At 51.7% G+C, this 20,580-nt stretch overlaps 2 protein-coding genes across 2 annotated transcripts; one reads left to right on the top strand and one right to left on the bottom strand.

Annotated features, from left to right (window-relative positions):
- Positions 1–2,976: 2,976 nt before the first annotated feature.
- Positions 2,977–11,579, bottom strand: AUEXF2481DRAFT_111588 (uncharacterized protein). The gene is made up of 4 exons (XM_013485145.1): positions 10,615–11,579; positions 9,785–10,557; positions 3,662–9,731; positions 2,977–3,623 (listed from the first exon to the last, which is right to left on the bottom strand). Exons 1-4 carry the CDS (start codon positions 11,206–11,208, stop codon positions 3,060–3,062), a joined length of 8,001 nt encoding a protein of 2,666 aa, XP_013340599.1. The 5' UTR covers positions 11,209–11,579; the 3' UTR covers positions 2,977–3,059.
- Positions 11,580–12,283: 704 nt separating this feature from the next.
- AUEXF2481DRAFT_8064 (uncharacterized protein) lies at positions 12,284–20,334 on the top strand (the record flags this gene model as incomplete). The annotated part of the gene is made up of 9 exons (XM_013485027.1): positions 12,284–12,460; positions 12,522–12,608; positions 12,662–12,719; positions 12,772–13,105; positions 13,161–13,444; positions 13,504–14,325; positions 14,383–19,097; positions 19,152–19,469; positions 19,528–20,334. The coding sequence occupies 9 exons, from the start codon at positions 12,284–12,286 to the stop codon at positions 20,332–20,334; spliced, it is 7,602 nt and encodes a 2,533-aa protein (XP_013340481.1).
- Positions 20,335–20,580: the final 246 nt, after the last annotated feature.

Raw genomic sequence — 20,580 nt, 5'->3', positions numbered from 1 at the left:
GGGCTGACATACTGCCATCTCACTCGACAAGCGGTATAACAATCACAGACTCACGGTGGCTGCTGTTCGATAGGAGGATTCGAGCTGTCTTTGGTGCGGGGCTCGGTGGTGCACGGGCTTGGGCTTGGACTTCGTGGAAAGGCCCATTTCGAGTAAGGCCGCAAAGGCTGCTTAGCCTGCTTCCTCCTCAGCCTCGTATACAATAGTATAAACAGAGCCTGCGCCATTCGTAATTACCTCGCACCTCGCCATCTGCCTCTGCATCCTCAGCCGGTACATGCACGACCACCAACAACTTTCTAGCCGACCTGTCAGGTCAAAGCTTCCCTCTGGACAATTAGATGCTCCGAGACCAGGCAATCACCAAACCATCAAGGTGACCGTATTCCACAAACATGCAATTCTAAGGATCAGGCACAAATCCTCTGCTACTCTCAAAAGAGAAAAAGCCTTTGAAACTTGTCGGGTAAACGCTCCGCTGCGTCCACCACTAGTCGAATACACGGAGAGCGATCAACGCCCTCTTATGATCTGTAGACGCTGCCAGGTGCAATAATCCGACAAAAGCTTCAGCATCCATGGCGGCCCCCACATTGTCCTGAGACATCAACATTCGCAGCGTGACAGCGAATCGCGTGGTCGAAGCGGAGTGTGCGCAAGCAGCTCGTCCCATTCGTTCTCACGAGTCATGTATGCTTAATGGCTATAAGTTCCTGACAGTCGCAACTCCGAGGAGTAGTCGTGCTCAGGGGACCCCCGCTCCTTGGAGGGGGTTTGTTCCTGCGTTCGAATCCTAAAGTCTGTGGTGCCTGGTGCCGTACAATATTCGAGCGAACCGGTGTCAGACTCCGAATTTTACGTTCGCATAGACCCTATGATGCGACGATTCTTTTTTTCGTGACAAGCAGCAGAGTTGCTTGACTTCGGTTGCAGTTCACGTGGGTCCAATGCTTGGTCGTTACAAGGAGTGGTGCAAAAGCTTGGACGAGCGTGTCATGCAAACAAGATTAAGCAAGACTGCCACCACCCGTTGCTAGAGTTCACCACTTGAGGCATCATCCTTCTGGGAGACGTCTGTGAAAGCTTGACGTTGTTTCTGAAGCGGAACGCGCCATCAATTCTTGGTATGATGCATCCCAGTTTCGCGCGTGTCTATCGCAACCGCGTCCTTGCATGGCGCTATCCTCAATCCAGGCCATTCCCCGAATCTGTATGTTACCAGCATCTGCGCTCATGCAGTTTCACCACAATCAATTAATCAATCTATAAAGCTTACTAGCCCTCGCAAGCACTGAGCTGAATAAGGCAACTGACGCCTGCATACTCACCAGCGCATCTAGATCCCACGCCTCTTCCATCTGCAAGTCACCAGATAAGTACGATACACTCCACCGCCAAGCAACAAGCCCCAAAGGCACAGGAGAACACGCCAAAAAAACAAGGCCCCAAAAGTAGAAACTCCGAGAGCTTAGATAGCTTGATTCCTCGAGATCCTCTTCTTTGCCCAGCGCTTAATTGCCTTAGCCAATCGAAACCCTTCAAAGCATGTTTTTTGCATAGCTGCCTTATTTCACAAGTCTATAGGACGATCAAGATCAAGATAAAGGTGCTCAAGATGCTAGAAAAACATGCCTCGCGGAATACTGCCAATTTTGGCAATCGTTGCTGGCGATCAAGGCCCCTTTGATAAGCACCATGTCGCGTGGAAGTACACCGATCCTGCATGGGATGAGGGGCGGGTGAGACACAAAGCATCGCATGGGTGGTTTCCATCATCTCGAGAACATCTTGTTTGCTATGATTGGCTTTTGTTGCGGCAATTTTTCCTCGAAGATATGCGGATCCAGTTTGGCAAGTCAAGGCTACGATGCACCTGTATAAGCCTCTTAGTGTTGGTGATTGTCAGCGTAGATCAGTGAGGTGTTTCGTGTCATGGGGAGCAGCTTGATGCGGAGTGGCCAGATTGTCTTCCCCGAGCGGCCAAAAGTCGTCAATGCTCGACTCCTGCATCTCGAGAAACAGGGTGCTCCACGCAGCAACGATTTCGGCGAGACAACAACCATGTTTTGGCATCCAGCAACATATAAACTAGGATAACGAGTTTTTAAGAACTTCGGGTAAAGATTTCTATGATAGACTTTGTGATTTCAGAAGAATATATCACAGATTCGCGGGTCTATAGCATAAGAACCAAAATGTCAACCCCATCTCCAAGAATTCCATCACGAAACCATGTGACTCGTACTTGTCTTTCTACCACAAGACTAACCCAACCCAAGATCAACAAAACACCACCAATTGAACCACTTCTTGAGCCTTCTGACCTCAAATAACATTCTCCAATCCAAACTCCCAGCTCCAATACAAACCTAACCCAAAACCCGAACTACAACACCAAAACCAAGCATCGCACGTGTTTTTCGCGCATCCGACGCCGTTTGCACTGTTTGCTTGGTCCCCTCCCCGGGGCGCTCTGAAACACAACTGACGGTGAAGGTCGACGCGTCATAGTTCCTACGTCGTATACCTATCTTGTGACGCGTGTTTCAAAGTATACCTACCTATTTGACACGCGTGTGATCGAGACGACCATTGCGATGCTGCGGCTGTCTGAGCGACAGGTTGCGCCGCGTGGACTTCCAAGTTTGGGCCCGATGGATGTAATGCCCGTGTGGAGGGGACCTGCATACTGTTGCAATCAAAGGCTGTAAAGAGTGTCATGACTGCAGTGGTCGTCTCGACTCGGGTCTTGAGAGAGTTATTACGTGTGTAGGATCATTCGCTCCTAACCCCGCCGGAAAACGTCTACATGATGCTCCTCGAAGCCCTACAGTAGCGCCCTCGCGACAAAATCAAGACCAAAAGATGGAGGGAAGACAAGATGAAAGGAGAGAAGATGAGAGAAGAGCGAAGTCTTTGATTCAAAACACGCGTCAACACAGCGAGCTACAAGAGAAACACACCATCGATCTCAGAAACCAAAACACCACCACCACCCCCCCCCCCCCGAAACGCCCGCATACCCTCACCACGCCAACACCAAAGAAGACCAACCTCCCTCATGACAAAAACCGCATGTCCTTCCACGCCTGCACAAACCTCCTCGCAACCTCCTCACTCACCGGTCCCACATTCCTCAACGTCTCTGAATGCTCCCTCGCCCTCTCAGTCCCCAAAAGCAACCCTCCACACGACATGCGCAAAAAGTTATCCTCCAAAAACTCCAACAACATACTCGCCGGATTCACCGCCGCCGTCTTGCCGTCTTTTTCGCTTTCGCGCACCAGAGACACCCAGTCCTCAAAGGGAATGATGTTGGCTTGGGGGATACCGAGGGCGGTGGCGAGGACGGGTATCATGTCTGTCCATTGTTGGCGGATTGGGTTGTCGATGTTGTAGATTGCGTGCGGTGAGGTGGTGAGTTCTGATAAATCTCCTACCGTGCCTGCGACGTCGTCGACGGGCGTCCAGGAGAGCAGGCCTTGCAGGTTGGGGATGGCGTTTAGCATCTGCGATGACTTCCACAGGAACGAGGTGTGTTCCATTGGATTCCAGTATCCGCTTTTGCGGGAGCCGGCGATTTGGCCGACACGGATGCTGGATGTAGCGAACTGATCGGGATACTACATGCGAAGGTTTGTTAGCAGTGATCGAGACAAACGAAGCATGTAAGTGTTGGACTTGCCTTTTGCAGAGTGCGGTCGAGAACCAATTCGCAGGCCCACTTCGCATCGCCATATCCATTGGGCAGCACGGCCTCTATCGCAACACGCTCCTCCGGAACTTGAGGCGTGTCCTTCCAGATGGGATAATGACCGACCACCGCAATGGACGACACAAACACGAATCGTGTCTTGCAGTCGCGAGGTCTCAAGCCGGCAATCTCGCTAGCCATGCGGAGTAAGTTACCCATGATTTCGAATTGTGCTTCGAATCCTGCAATCGGGCGTTTGGCGCTCATCGTCCATGCGTTGTGGACGATACAAGTCACGCTCTCGAGTAGACGCTGGTAAGTTTCGCGTGGAAGGCCGAGCATTGGTTGTGTCATGTCCCCTTCGAAAGTCTGAAGCTTGGTCAAGCCTTTGGCAGAAAGGAGAATGCCTCGGGAGATCAGGGACTTCAGCTGATGCGTTTGAGGATCGCCGCCATGGGGCCGATTGAGACAAATGACGGATTTTATATCGTCCCTCTCAGCCAGGTTGGACACGAGATGTGCTCCGAGACTTCCTGATGCACCGGTGATCAACACACAAGTCCCCGAAGGTTTCTTGCTCGCTTGTGACAGAGCCGGAGATGGGCGACTGAACTTTTGGGACATGCGTTGGACGTAGTGCTCGATAGCCGCTGCTCTTGCCTCGAAAGTGGGCGGACCTGTCAATGCAGTATCGTCGGGCGCTACGGCATCTGCAGGAGAGTTCGCGGGAGGCATGACTTTGGCAATGATGAGCTTCTCGAGTTTGTTCTCGGGTCGTTTGCCATCTGTCCAGTCCACTGAACCATAACCCGCCGCGAGGAGATGACGTCTCCAGTCAGCTTCATTGGTGACTGCATGCGAACGTCCATCATCGAACAACCACCAACCTTCGAAGAGGCCGAAGATGACATCGACCCATAGCAGTGGCGTGGTCATCTCAATCATCAACAGCAGTCCGTCAGAGCGTAGAAACTCCTTGACATGAGATGCCGACTTGGTAATGTCATGTGTCGCATGTATGGCATTGCTTGCAATCACAATGTGTTGACTGTTCCGTAGATCCTCAGGCGCACCATGCTCTATATCGTGAGTGCGGTACTTGATAAAGTCGTATTGGCTGAAACGCCCGCGGGCCGCAGCCACGAAGGATGGCGCTAGGTCGGTGAATGTGTATTCGACACGCATGGGCAAAGAAGCCAGCAACGGGATCAGCCACTGACTTGTGCCGCCAGTCCCGGCACCCATCTCGAGAACCCGAAGGACTCCATCACCGGGAGAGACGCCCTCTGACAATCTCGAGAGGAAGTTTTCGATTTGGTGATACATGAGGCGGTTGATGGGCCACTCGCCATAGAGCGACGACACCAATTCCCTACCTCTAGCGTTACCGAAGATGAGCTTGATACCGTCGGTTTTGCCAGACAAGACTGCCGCAAGGTTTGAACCAGCATGGTAAATCAGATCAAAAGCACCCTTTTCGAGCGGCGAAACCTGCACAGCTCGTGCCATTATTCGCTGACTATCGTCTGGGCTGAGCACTTCTGCGGTACGCAGCACTTTCCCGTTTTCGATGACGAGGAGGCCTGCCTCTTTGGAAAGTGCATGGTAGAGGTAGTCTCGCAGATGTTTCTGATCTTCGCGACAGTTTACCCAAGGTAATGATGTGCTCTCTCGAGCCGTACGAATATGACAGCCGAGCTGTTCCAAAGCCTCTACGATCAGCGCAATGCAAAGCTCCGTTTTCAGCGGTAGAGTTGTCTCGCTGTAGTCCTGACAGCCGAAAGTGATGTACTGATCGTCGGTTGCTTTTTTCGTTTGAGCAAAAGCTGCACGTACAAGTTCGCCCGGCAAGCTAAGTGCAACATCTTCTGGAATTTTCGACCTGGGTCCTGCTTCCATGACTGGCTTATCTGCAGAGGTGGTGGACACGATAGGAGGTTGAGTTTGTGATGCGTGTGCAACTGAATCGCTCGAGCTCCAAGCGGGAGCGCCAAGCGCTCGATTCAATTCATCGATTGTCAAATCTTCGACACACAGGTCCATGGACAGATGAACATCAAAGGCCGAAGCAAGGTCAGCCCGTAACTCTATCGCGAGGAGAGAGTCGACACCAAGGTCACGGAGGACTGTGCTTGGTTTGATTGCGCCCACGTCCAGGCCCAAGAACTCCGCAAGATGAGATGTGCTGTCGATACATCTTTCTTCCGGTGTTGTTGCAGCTGTGGTAGGTAAAGAGTCTGAGCTGTCTGTGTCGGAAGATGTGTCTGACATGGAAGTGTCTGAATCATCACTTCCTCCAGGCAGCGATGAAGATACACATTTAACGAGAGAGGAGACAGTGGTGACGTTAGCGACTTCGTCCAGAGGCAGATCGCATTTCAGAGTTCTTTCCAGTTCAGAGATCATCTCCATAGCCATGAGCGAATCAACACCGAGATCAGCCAGGTCACTGCTTGCGAGGATCTCCTGAGGCTGGAGGCCAAGGAATGAAGCTAGAACTGATCGGATCTGGTCTAGGACAAGTGAAGCCTGAGTTGAAGCCTTTGGTGCTTTCGGAAGTTTTGGTCGTTGCGATAAGTGCTGAGTGGAGGCAGGCACGGCCTTCTGAACTTGAGGTTGAGCGACTGGAAGGACGCTTGCACCATGTCCAAGTTCTGGAGTCATTCTGGCAAGGATGCGCTGCATTGAAGCCTTCTTCACGCTGCGGTACTTCAAACCAAGAACAATCTCAACGAGTCCTCCTGTGACGCCGTCGAAGACAAAGACGTCCGAAGTGACAGCATCAGATGAGGTCCTGTGATGCGTTGCCAAGACATTGTAAAATGGCGGTCGAGCAGAACCCACCTGCAAATCAGCCGAACGCATCCAATTTTCAATCTCGCAAGCAAGATACATGTCCTCAGGGCCTCGGTCAGACATACAATTAACGAAGATGCCCGCCACTTGGCAGAAGACGTCCGACAGGAGAGGATCGAGCCATGTCCTGGCATCATATGCTTGAGAGATTCTACCAGCAGACTCGTCTTGTCTGCCGACCAGCTTCTGCAGCCCTCGGAACTGTGGACCGTAATCAACGACATCAGAGAAGGCTCTGTAGATGTTGCGTCCCTGGATGACTTCATCCGAGTTCGAATCATTCAAAATGCTCAGGCATCTCTCATGCATTCTCAACCTCTCGTATCGTGAAAAGCTCAATCTGGTGGCTTTGTCTTGAGCATCAAGAAGAATGACTCGCCCTGCTGTATGGGTGGTCGAATCAGAATGGTTGGCACTTGTACTTGTGATCTTGAACGACCAAGTCTTCTTATCAGGCTTGCCCTCAAGATCAAGCCATAACACGCGAGATGTGTCTCGGTAGACTGGTGAAAGATTCCGAACGTCTTGAAGCTCAGGGAAGAACTGTGCTGCAGGAATCTCTGGAATCATCGTCTTTACTGACTCGAGCGCGAAGTCGAGCTGGGCGGTGGCGGGACAGATGGGTGCAGTGTGAGCAATCTTGTGACCTGAGAGCAGCTGTTCATAAGCAGTGTGACCTGTGTTGATGCCGAAACGTGCAGTGAGACCTCCTTTGTCTATCTTTACAAGGTTCAACAGCATTTCGGGCCCTTGCTGTGAGACCGGTTGGTTCGACGTTCCGGAGGCCAACAAAGTAGGCATCTTCTTCTGCTCCATCCAATGGCGTGACTTCTCAAATTGATAAGGCGGAAGTATGAGTGGAGCGTAATTCCGCGATTGCAAAGAATGATGAAGCCAGAACGTTGTAGAGACTCCGGCTTTTAGAAGGGCTGCAGTCGTCTCCGCTAGATTGTCCAGAGCCTTGTCGTTTGTTATGTTCAATTCGACGAAAGTGTGGCCACTAATGTTTGTCATTGAGCGCTTTGCAAGAAGAGTCACCGAAGAAGATGATCCGGCTTCTAACCACACAGCATTGGGATACTGGTGCGCCAAGCGCTGGACAGCATGACTGAAGTATACGGGGTTGCGCATGTGTTCTGCGAAGAAAAGCGGAGTCAAGGCTGAGGTTGAATGACTCTCAGTTGTTCTTTCCAGCTGAATTTGTGGTTGCATGAACCTAACGTCTTCTGCTGCCTGCTCTACTGCATCCATCAGTGGGGAGGTAAGCATGCTATGGTAGGCGTGAGTGACGTTCAGCCGCTTTGTACGCAAGTTACCAAACTCTAGAGAAGTCGACAAGACATTTGAAATGCTATCAATAGCCTTTTGAGAACCAGCCACTGTGAACTGGCGAAGACCGTTGAAGCAAGCAATGTTTGCAGACTGATCCGAGCTTCCAAGAGGATTGCTCTGGCGCAAGAGTTCTTCGACCTGGTTCAGATCACCCTCAACCGCCATCATAGCACCAGTGTCAGAGCCCCAAGAACTCTCAATGATTTTTGCACGGCCGATGATGGCTTTCAAGCAATGTTCGAGGCTGAGAGAACCAGACGCGCAGAGAGCAGTAAGCTCGCCAAAACTGTGTCCGACCATGGCGGCAGGAACGACTCCACAATCAATCCAGGCTTGAACGCAGGAGTACTGAAGAGAGAAAAGGAGACAATGCAGCTTTGTCAAGTCATCGAGACTGCTGCGCTGAAAGATGTAGGGAAATACAGAGCCCACACCCAACGAGTTGCAAGCCGAGTCACAGATCTTGAGGTGCTTCTGCAGCAAGCTACTTTGTTGGTAAATGTTCTGGTCCAAACCCACGAACGTAGAACTCTGTCCTCCGAAACAGAGAATCACAGGTTTCGACGCAAGGACTGTCTCATCGCGAGACATCTCGTGTTCAAATTTTCGCAGCCGATCATCAAGGCTAGAAATGGAGCTAGCTGTAAGGATGAAGCGCTCGGGGAGTGTCGGATTGAACTCGCGAAGCAGGTTGAAGGAGATGTCCTCCAATAAATTGGGTGTCTTCGGACCTTTCGAGACAAGAAGCGTACGGAATCGCTGGATATATCTGGAGAGACTATTGCGGTCTAGTGCCGAGAAACAGAAGATGTGTTTCTGTTGAGAACTGGTTGCCAGGCGATTCTGCTTGATGCTAAATTCCTTGACCACGATCGAAGCATTAGACCCAGATGCTCCGTAGTTGTTGATCAGAGCTGCTTTGCGTGCAGTCGACCATGGCAGTAGGCTTGTAGGAATAGTGATGTGATCGCTGGGCGAGCTCTTGATTGCTGGATTGATGTTCTTGAAGCTCGCCTGAGGAGGGATGGAGCCCTTGAGCATCATCATGACAATCTTGATGAGAGAAACGACACCTGATGTGCATTCGAGATGGCCGATCAGCCCTTTGACTGAGCTGAGTGCAATGTTCGAGGTCCTCTTATCACCACCGAGAACCTCGCGAACGCTATTGTACTCGACAGGATCACCGACCGGAGTTCCGGTTCCGTGAGCCTCCACAACAGTGATTTGCTCTGGCTGGAGTTGAGCTCGATCTGTGACCCTGCGGAAAAGATCCGAAAGAGAGGGAGAATTGGGAACGAAGATCGGTGTGCGATTCTCATTCTGCTGAACAGCAGTGCCTGCAATTGTGGCGAACACAGTGTCTCCATCAGCGATTGCGGCGGACAATCGTTTGAGAACAACAGTAGCTACACCCTCGCCTCGACAGTACCCGTCGGCAGCAGCATCGAATGGTTTGCAAGATCCAGTAGGGCTGAGGAAGGAAGCGCCAGCAAGATTTTGGAACCAGAGGGAGCTAGTCATGACGTGTGTACCACCGGCAAGTGCAGTGTTGCATTCCCCGGTAAGGATGGCCTGGCAGGCTTGATGGATGGCGACTGCCGAGGAGGAACAAGCGGTATCGATCGTCAAGCCAGGTCCCGTCCAACCGAAGTAATGACTGACTTTGCCTGCAATGAAACCCCTCAAATTGCCGATGGAGGAATATGCATTTGGCTGATGACAGGCGATGTTATTTTCGTAGTCCACAGAGCAGACACCAATGTAACAGCCTACATGTCGATCGGGGTCCTGTTTGCGGAAGTAACCAGACTGTTGAATGGCTTGGTAGGCAGACTGCAACAACTGTCTGAAACTTGTCAGCACACGATATCACGTCCGAACGCACGTAGCTGTTCTCACCTCTGTTGGGGATCAGTCGAGCTGGCTTCGCGAGGGCTCTTCTTGAAGAACTTGTGGTCGAAGGCATCGTAATCGTCAATCAAGTTGCCAAACCACTTGCGTTTGCTATCTTGTGTACGAAAGGGGCTCTCAAAGTCAAAACGATCAGAGTTGACTTCGCGATGTCTCGATTCGCCTTTGCAAAGGAGCTCCCAAAATTCCTCGAGATCTTCGGCTCCAGACACCTTGCAAGACATGCCAATGATGGCAATATCATCATGCTTGTCAGGGATCTGATGGTGCTGAGCCGGGAGCAAGGCTTCTGTCTGACTGATCACACCGACAGTCTGTTTCAAAAACTTTCGCACTCGTGGAATCAAACTGGGAGGTACACAGCGTTCTGAGCCAAACATGAACATCGAGTAGTCCACGCCGGGCGTGATGGAGTCGATAGCTTCCGAGAGAACATCGGACCATTGCGGTTGCAGAGTCAGCAACGATTGAATCGCGACCTCGTGCAGACGTTGCGATTCCAAGATAGGACCTCGCTGGTTGGATCGAGTACCTGAGGTCAGATTCTCAAGATCAGCGAAGTGGTACTTGGGTCGGTCTTGGCAAAAAGCCAGCAAAGAATGTTGCGATTTGGCGTGTTCTGTCCAGTGAAAGCGCCCGTGGAAGCCTAGCTCCGTCACGGTAACACTCGCGGCTTGCATTTTGTCCTGAACTTCTGCTGCATGAGCGGACGACGTGGTGATTGTCGCGCGACAGTCGTCGTATGTGACCGCCATATATGCCTATTGGCAGTCTTAGCAGTCGTCTACGAACGAGTATTGAGACTGGGTATGACTTACATCAGGCACAGTGGAAATAATCTGTAGAATGTCTTCCCTCCCCATGCTTCCGGCCCACGCTGCCGCGAAGGATCTCGAGGGCCCAGCAGCCGCGTCATCCTCTGAGGCATCTACGATAGCGCCAATGAGGACAGCAAGACGAAGAGCGACCGCTCCATAGTTTGCAAGGCTGGTCCAATCTCTACTTGAAGCGATAGCAAAAGAAGCAAGCATGCCCGTGCAGAGCCCAAAGACTTGGCTTAATGAATCGTCGAAAGCTGATGTCGAGTGGGTCAGAAGTGTGTACTCTATCAAATGTCCCATGACGACCAAAGGAGTGAGCAAGACGTTTGGAAGGGAAGACGGAAGTTCGGCTGCAGGCATATCGGATGCGAAGAATTGTCGTAGAAGCTGCACATTGGCCGATACCTTGGGCGGTATAAAGGCGGCTGCGTTGCTCGAGAAGTCCTCTACGACGGATGACAATTCGGTCACAGCTTGCTCCAGCCATTGCAAGCTGGGAGTGTTCTTGATGGTAATACGTAGTCTGGCAGCATCGTCGTGGGTCAGAGAGAGGGCTTGGGAGCCAAAAAGATAGACAAGCTTGTCGTGCATGATTGTGCTGCAAAGTTTGAGAGGGAAAGAGTACGCGTTGAGGCGACAATATCGAGGCACGTATGTCGCGAGAAGGCTTCCTACTGTTCATCATGTAGTAGCATACATAGTCATGGCGGCGGCCGCCAGACCTCAGAGGCAGCAGCAAGAAACTCCGAGAGTGGCCAAGGTTCCATCATGATCCTTCTGAGCTTATGGGTCAGACAAGGCAGGCAATCGCGAGGAGATGAAGCGGACGTTTTGGACTAATCGCGAAGCGGAGATATTTTGCGATACGCCTGCGATGGAAAGGGTATGAATAGGTGATATTAGATAGTAGCAGCACGGCGTGAACGAGATGCGAAGAAACGAAACGCGCGCCAAGAAGCGACAAGAAGGCGGCCATGCGCCACCACAGCTTGACACGCGCGCCTTCTTCACCGTGCGATTTTCTCTCCGCCTACTTCACTTTCTATATACACAAACATCCCTTGGATTATCTTGTTGAGTGCATGTCATGGAAGTCTTGATCAGTACCATAGATCCGCCAATCCATGGTTACACGGCGACGGTCGTCTGTCCCGACAAGCCGAAATGGCCCCAAGCGTCAGCATCCTCAACCCAGTAAAGCCATTATGAACGCGATAGTACTCGACTACAACGCCGATTAAGATTTTTCGGTCGCTAATCTCACCTTGTAGAGATCTCTCAGGATCTCGAAGCTTTTGCGTGCCTGTACAGCAACTCTTGACGCCCCGGAGTAATTGTTTCTCGCCTCTTCCTCCCACGAACGAGAAGCTCGGACTTACTAGTCTGGTCCACCCTGCTCGACGTCGCCCAAGGCTTGAATCTGATTGTCAGTTTGGACGCCAGTATGATGTGGCCGCTAGGCTGTGGCATCAACTCCGGGTGCAGTTTCACCGATGCTGAGTTCCTGGCCATTCATAATACTCGTCCCCAGTAGCATCTTCTTTCGCGTCCCCAGTCACCAAACAGCTTTCAACTAGCTTTTACTATCATTGGTACTAATTACCTCCTCTCATTCATCAATTTTCACCTGCACCTTTCAGACACACCAGGATCCACGGCAGTCATCATGGCCTCGATCCCGATAGCAATCATTGGCATGAGTTGCAGGTTTGCAGGTGATGCAACAAGTCCCGAAAAACTGTGGAAGCTCTCAGCCGAGGGAGGTACGGCTTGGAGTGAGGTCCCAGCTTCCAAGTTCAATCTCAAAGGCGTCTACCACCCTAATGGCGAGAGAGCTGAAACCGTGAGTCAAACTCGAGAGGATATCTACACTGGTTGGAGCATGCCCTGCTGACCCTTGCTAGACGAATGTTATTGGCGGGCACTTTCTCAAAGATGATGTCGCCGGTTTTGACGCAGCCTTTTTTGGATTCCCCGCCGATCTTGCCTCTGTATGCCGAGACTCGTCCCTGGCCCAGGCTGCCAAATGCTGATGAACTTACAGTGCATGGATCCTCAATACAGACTGCAGCTAGAGGGCACATACGAGGCTTTGGAGAGCGGTGAGTCTCAAATCAGCGGACAAGGTAACCCATGAGCTGACCAATCTTCTAGCCGGACTCACCCTTGACGATGTTGCTGGCTCGAACACATCCATGTATGCTGGAGCTTTCTTCAGAGATTATCAGGACGCTCAGCTCCGTGATCCGTTGACATTGCCCCGTCAACAAATGCTGGGTGTTGGTGCGGCAATGGCTGCGAACAGACTGTCGCATTTCTTCGATCTCAGAGGACCCAGCATGGCCATCGACACTGGATGCTCTACTACTCTCACTGCACTACATCAAGCATGTCAGAGTCTACGAACCGGCGAGAGCGACATGAGCATTGTCGGTGGTGCGAATGTCATGATCAACTCTGACATATTCGTTACCATGTCTTCATTGCAGTATGTTCATGAGTCCCCTTTGTTTTTCTGAACAAGTTTGCTGACATAACGGCAGCTTCCTCTCGCCTGAGGGCCGATGCTTTGCTTTCGACAGTCGAGCCGGTGGTTATGGTCGCGGCGAGGGCTCCGCCACCATCATCGTCAAGCGACTGGACGATGCCTCGAAGAATGGAGATCCCATTCGAGCTATCATCAGAAACACAGGCCTGAACCAAGACGGCAAGACCGAAACGATCACGGCACCTAGCGCTCTGGCGCAAGAAGCACTCATTCGTGAGGTGTACTCGAAAGCTGGGCTGGACCCTGCTGAGACGAGATTCTTCGAGGCACACGGCACAGGTACGTTGATCATCGAACGGGAGACTGTTGAGAGATAGACTGACTTTCCTTCCTCACAGGCACTCCGACAGGAGATCCTCTCGAGATTTCTGCCATTTCCTCGGTGTTTTCGTCTCACAGAAGTGCCAGTGATCCGCTGTTCATTGGATCCGTCAAGACCAACATCGGCCACACTGAGACTTCTTCTGGTCTGGCTTCGATCATTCGGACCACTCTCGCGATGGAGAAGGGACAGATTCCGCCTAGTGGAACTTTCAAGCAGGCCAACCCAACCCTTAAACTTGACGAGAGATTCATCAAGGTTCCTGAGGCGGTTCAAGAATGGCCTGACGTCAATGGTGTTCGAAGAGCCTCGGTGAATAACTTTGGTTACGGAGGTGCCAACGCTCACGTCATCATGGAGAGCTATCCTTCGTTCCTTGCCTCACACAAGAGTATCAAGGGCTCCGAGCCAGCCATGAACGGCTGGCACGATTCTCTGCACTCCCGTGTTCTCATGCTAAGTGCAAAAGACGAACAGGCTGTTTCGAAGATGGCTGTCGATCTCAAAGAGTACCTCGAATCTTCTGACATACAGGATGAGCATGATCTTGTGGACAATCTGATCTATACTCTAGGTCAACGCCGCACCATCTTCCCATGGCGCATAGCATTGCCTATTACCGGCACTGCTCATCTGACCAGTGTTCTGCAAGGCCCCCAAGCAAAACCAAAGAAAGCTCTGAGCTCCAGAAGCAAGATTGGTTTTGTGTTTACTGGACAGGGTGCTCAATGGTTTGCCATGGGTCGTGAGCTGATCGCCGCTTATCCTGTGTTCAGGTCAGCTATCATGAACTGTGATCAGTTCCTGCAGAGAGCCGGCGCCGAGTGGTCATTGCAAGGTAAGTACCAACCGAGAACGTTGTCGTTTGACCGATACTGATACAGATCGTTCACAGAGGAGCTGATGAAAGATGCGGAGACTTCACTGGTCAACCAGCTGGCGATGAGTACCCCGTTGAGCGTCGCTGTCCAGATTGCATTGGTCGAGCTGCTCAAGGACTGGGGCATCAATCCAACTGCGGTCACAAGTCACTCGAGTGGTGAAGTGCCTGCAGCTTACGCTGCTGGGGCCATATCGATGCGCACCGCCATGGAGATCTGCTATGCTCGTGCCAAACATGCCGGTCAAAAGGTCCCAGGCTTAGGCAAGGGTGGCATGATTGCCATAGGTCTTGGCCCAGATGCTGGACAGATCTACCTCGACCGCCTGACCAAAGGACGTGTCGTGATTGCGTGTTTTAACAGTCCCACCAGCATCACTGCGTCGGGTGACTACGACGCTATCGAAGAGCTGGAAGGTCTCTTGAAGGACGACAATGTCTTCGCTCGCCGTTTGAGGATTGACTGTGCTTACCACTCTCACCACATGAAGGCAATCGCTGAGCCTTACTACGCATGGCTTGATCGTGTCATGAAGCCCCAAGACAGCATGGACGAGAACGTTGTCTTCTCCTCGCCAACCACTGGCAAGCGAGAATACTCTGGCCTCCAGATCAGCAGCGCTCAGCATTGGGTAGACAGTCTCACGCGTCCCGTCTCGTTCACCCAAGCCTTCAAGAACATGTGCTTCGAGACCGCAGATAGCACTACAAGCTGCATTGACACACTCATCGAGGTAGGTCCGCATGCTGCACTTTCAGGGCCCATTCAGGACATCATCTCGGAGCCGGAATTCAAATCGTCGACCATTGACTATTTCCCTACTCTTGTGCGCAAGAGCAACGCAATCACTACCATGCAGGACCTGGCTTGTAACCTGATCAAGGCTGGCCACCCTGTCAACATGGAGGCTGTGAACTTCCCATTCGGCCGACCTTCGACGACTCGCGTGCTTTTCGATCTGCCAAGCTATCCTTGGAATCATACAGTCAAGCACTGGGGTGAGCCAAGACTGAACAAAGCTCTCCGTGACCGTTCACACGAGGTCCATGACTTGCTTGGCGCATTTGTGCCTGGAACCAATACGACCGCACCGTCATGGCGACACATTATCCGCCTGGCTGATGTTCCCTGGCTGTTCGATCACGTAGTCCAGACAGATATCATCTATCCTGGTGCTGGTTTCCTTTGCATGGCCATCGAAGCGGCTGGCCAGCTGGCGCGCGACGAGAACAAACAGATTCTCGGATACGAACTTCGCGATGTGTATATGCCACAAGCACTCTTGGTGCCTGATGATCCGAAGGGTGTCGAAGTTCAGCTGACCTTGAGACCTTGTCCAGACAAAGCTCTATACTCTCATGGGTGGAAAGACTTCACCCTGTGCTCTGTGAACCATGACAGCGAATGGCTCGAGCATTGCAAGGGTCGCATTTTGACCGTCTTGAAGCCTGCCGCTTCTGCATCTGGTTCTGACGACGTTTCCTTCATGGAGAGCAGAAAAGCCAACTTCGGCGATGACGAAGATTATTGGAAGCAGGTCGACATTCAGGACTTTTACTCAACGGTCCGACTGACTGGAATCCATCATGGACCAAACTTCCAAGGCTTGCAATCCATCCGCACGCGCCAGAGAAAATCTCTTACGACAATTGAGGTCGCAGACACAGCCGCCACCATGCCTCAGCAGCACGAGCATGCTCACACCATTCACCCGACCACCTTGGACACGTTGTTCCAGACTTCATACAGCGCCTACATGGCTACCCCTGAATCTGGATTCAAGCTGTCCAAGCCTCTTGTGCCTCACACCATCAAAAGATTGAGATTGACTGAGAACCCATATGCGAAGGCCCACTGTGAGCTTAAAGCTTACAGCGACATCAGCGCAGCCAACATGGAGGGCTACACTGCCGATATTTCGCTCTTCCCATCAGACGTCAATGCTAAGGGAAAGCCCATTGTCGCGATTGAAGGGTTCAGCTTCAAGTCAATTGGCACTGCTATGACACAAAAGCCTACCGATGTCCACGATCTTGACAAACTCGCTGCTGTCGAATGGAAGAGAGATCTTGATCTCGTCGATCTCAAGACGATCAAACAAGAACTCGAGACGCCGTTTGAGCCCGAGGAGCAAGCGATCGTGCTCAAGCTGGCTCGTGTCTCGCTGCACTACATCGCTGATACGGTGGCTGCTCTCTCCCAAGATAATGTTTCTCAGCTCGAGTGGTACCACAGCAAGTACTTGACTTGGATGAAGGCCCAGCTGAATAGAGCTGCCATCAATGAGCTTGGCCCTGATAGTTCGACTTGGTTGGATGACTCAGCTGAAGTTCGTGCCAGCCTTGCAGCTGAAGTACGCACTGAAAGTGTCGATGGCGAGATGATCTGCCACTTGGGTCCGAATCTACTGGGCATTCTTCGTCACGAGGTCACTCCGCTCGAACTCATGATGGAGGATGGACTGCTGAATCGTTACTACGAGAATGCCCTGAAGTGGGATCGCTCGAGTCGAAAGTTTGCTCAGCTGGTCAAACATGCCACGACCAAGAACCCGCGTGCTCGTATCATCGAAATAGGTGGTGGTACTGGCTGTGCGACGAAGCATGTTCTGGATGTTCTCGGATCAGAGGATTCTGATATTGGATGCCAGGCCGAGCTGTATGACTTTACAGATATCTCGAACGGCTTCTTCGAGGCCGCCAGAAAGAAGTTTAACGACTGGCCAAACGTCATGCGCTTCAAGCGTTTGGATATCGAGGATGACATCACCAAGCAGGGCTTTGAAGAAGAGTCTTACGATATCGTCATTGCCTGTCAAGTCCTCCATGCTACCAAGAACATGCAGCATACTATGCGCAATGTCAGGAAATTGCTGAAGCCCAACGGCCGTCTCTTCCTTTTCGAGACGACCCAAGACCCTCTTGCATTGCTCATGACCTTTGGTCTACTTCCTGGATGGTGGCTCAGTGAGGAGAAAGAGAGACACTCCAGTCCATCTCTGTCCATAAACATGTGGGATCGTGTCCTACGTGACTCCGGATTTGGTGGTATCGACGTTGAGATTCCTGATTGTGATGACGACGACTTTTACAACTTCAGCACCATCATGTCTACTGCCTCGCCCGCTGAGCCACCTGCATTCGATGCCGACATCACGATCGTGACGAATGGAGACGAGGCTCCTTCTGCTTGGGTTCAATCGCTCCAGTGTAAAGTCCAGAGCATCACCGGTAGCCTGCCTAGTGTTCAAGATGTTGCCACCGTCGATGCCCAGGGCAAGGTCTGCATCTTTGTCGGCGAGCTCGGTAGAAACATCATGGAAGCGCCGACACCCGAGCAATTCGCGGGTATCAAGACCATCGCCACGCAGTCCAAGGCCATTCTGTGGGCGACCAGAGGTGGTCGTGTGGATGTGGTTGATCCTTCCGCTAGCGCCAGCTTGGGCTTCAATCGTGTGGTCAGAGAAGAATACTCTGGAAAACGAGTCGTCAACATCGATTTTGACCCTTCTCGCGATTCATGGTCTGAGTCTTCCATCGCGATTATCGGCAAGCTGTACCAGACTGCTTTCGACATGTCCAAGACGCTCACCGACTTCGAATATGCTGAGGTCGACGGCGAGATCTTCATTCCGCGCTACTACAAAGATGGAGGCCGTAACACTGAGCTGTTCAAGACTCGTGGAGACGATTTCGTGACCAAGGAGGAAGTTTTCAATCAAGCGCATCGTTCCCTTCGCCTCAGTATTGGTACCCCTGGTCTTCTTGATACCCTCGCGTTCATCGACAACGATCAACATGAGACGCAGCTTCCTGACCACCATGTCGAGATCAGACCCTGCACATTCGGTGTCAACTTCAGAGATGTCATGACCGCGATGGGCCAATTGAACAACAATATCCTCGGCTTCGAGTGTGCTGGTATTATTACTCGGGTCGGACCTGTAGCAGCAGCCAAAGGTTTCAAAGCAGGTGATCGCGTAGCCTCGCTACTCAGGGGTCACTACGCCAACTTGGTTCGCACAGAGTGGTCGAACACTGTTCACATACCCGAAACCATGTCTTTCGAAGAGGCAGCTTCGGTACCAATGGCTTTTGCAACAGCCTGGATCTCGCTCTATGATCTTGGACACCTGCAGTCGAGTGATAGCGTTCTGATCCACGGCGCCTCCGGTGGTGTTGGTCAGGCTGCTGTTCTACTCGCACAACACACAGGGGCCGAGGTGTTTGTTACGGTCAGCGCTCAAGAAAAGAGGGATCTGGTCAAGCAAAGGTTCGGTATCGCTGATGACCATATCTTGTCCAGTCGTGACGCTTCTTTTGCCGATGGCATCATGTCAATGACGCAGAACCGTGGTGTCGATGTCGTGGTCAATCACCTTGCTGGTGCTCTCCTGCAAGCCAGTTTCGACAGTCTCGCTCGCTTTGGCCGCTTCGTTGAGATTGGCAAGAAGGATGTCGAGGCCAACAACTTCTTGCAGATGGAAGCATTTACCCGCAATGTGACCTTCTCGTCCTTTGACTTGCTGCAGTTCGAAGAGTACCGTCCCGAACAGACTCACAAAGCTCTGAAGGGCATCATGGACCTGCTCCAGCAAAAGCAGGTCCGCACCATCGAGCCGATCAATTCATACCCTCTGTCGGATTTGGAAAAGACTTTCCGTCTCATGCAGGCGGGTAAGCATATCGGCAAGATCGTTCTCTCGCTGGAGTCAGGAGTGCAAGTTCCAGTAAGTTTTTCTTCTCGAGCGATCGAAGTGCCGAGCACTAATAACTCTATTCAGGTCTTGCAACGTCGCGGTGTCGTGCGCCTTCAATCCGATGCTTCTTATCTAATCGTAGGTGGGCTTGGCGGTATCGGAAGGTCTATCTGTCACTGGATGGCCGACCACGGAGCCAAGCACATTGCTGTCTTGTCGAGAAGTGCAGCAGCTAGTGGTAACTCGGGAGCTTTCATCAGAGAGCTCGCCTCTACCGGAGTGACCATAACGCCTATTGCCTGTGATGCCTCTGATGCCGAAAAGCTTTCGAGCGCCATCACCCAATATGAGTCGCAAATGCCCGAGATCCGTGGAGTGATTCAAGGAGCTATGGTCCTCGCAGTAAGTCTTGAATCTGTCTCGGAAGTCACTACATCGCTGATTTACCTTTTCCTTCTAGGATGCTGTCGTGGAGCAGATGAACGTCGAGAACTACACCAAAGCAGTTCGCCCCAAGATCCAAGGAAGCTGGAACCTACACAACATCTTCAACCACGCCGACATCGACTTCTTCGTCATGCTGTCCTCGCTAGCCGGTGTAGCCGGAACAGTCAGTCAAGCCAACTATGCAGCAGGCAACACATACCAAGACGCACTCGCAAGATACCGCGTCAACAACGGCCTCCACGGCGCAACCATAGACCTCGGCGTCATCAAAAACGTCGGATACCTCGTAGACCACCGAGACCAACTCGAGCGTCTACGCAAACAAGGCTTCCACGTCCTGGACGAAGAAGACGTCCTCGCGACCATCGAGTCTGCCATCTCCTCCTCGCCGCGCAACCAAATGCTGCTCGGTGCCAATGGAACCAATCTCGATGAATCAAAGGACGCACGTTTCTGGTCTATCCCTCGTCGACCCAAGACTTCTGCTGCAGGCTCCGCCGTCAAGACCGTCTCCAGCGATTTGGGCGCTGCAATGATGGCAGCCACATCCATCGCTGACGCCGTGGATATCGTTGCATCGGCGTTGGTACAGAAACTCGCTGACATTTTCATGTTGGATGCTGCAGAGATTTCGCCATCGAGCTCTGTGGTGGAGCTTGGTGTGGACTCGCTTGTTGCTGTCGAGTTGAGGAATTTGCTGGCTTTGAGGGCTGGTGCTCAGGTTTCTATTTTTGATATTATGCAGAGTACTTCTTTGCTTGGATTGTCGGAGAAGGTTGTGATGAAGAGCACCTTTATGGATGCGAGTGCTTTGTCATAGAGGTGTTTTGCGTTTTTTTTCTTTTAACTTATTCTTTTTTTTACTTTCTGTCGCTACCAGAATGGCGTTTAAGAAGTTTAAACAGATCTTCTATATAGATTCCTAAATCGCATTCCTATTGAAAATGTATCTAACAGAATCGTGAACCCTAGTCTTTAGAGTCAATGTTTATAAGCGCTACTAATAGAGCTAGAGAACAGATCAAGTATGCCTAGGATATCCTTAGAGAGTAAGGGTGCGCATATC

This window comes from Aureobasidium subglaciale (assembly GCF_000721755.1).
Source record: "Aureobasidium subglaciale EXF-2481 unplaced genomic scaffold scaffold_24, whole genome shotgun sequence".
Classification (NCBI taxonomy): domain Eukaryota; kingdom Fungi; phylum Ascomycota; class Dothideomycetes; order Dothideales; family Saccotheciaceae; genus Aureobasidium; species Aureobasidium subglaciale.
The sequence above is the reverse complement of the archived record's forward strand: the minus strand, read 5'-3'. Positions and strand labels throughout refer to the sequence as shown.

Bases quoted from the DNA above. Each gene is read 5' to 3' on its own strand.
- AUEXF2481DRAFT_111588 (XM_013485145.1), bottom strand. From the start codon at position 11,208: ATGCACGACAAGCTTGTCTATCTTTTTGGCTCCCAAGCCCTCTCTCTG. The intron at 9,732-9,784 runs GTGAGAACAGCT...GACAAGTTTCAG, and splicing joins TCGACTGATCCCCAACAGAG to ACAGTTGTTGCAGTCTGCCT. The intron at 3,624-3,661 runs GTTTGTCTCGAT...CTTCGCATGTAG, and splicing joins GTCCAACACTTACATGCTTC to TATCCCGATCAGTTCGCTAC.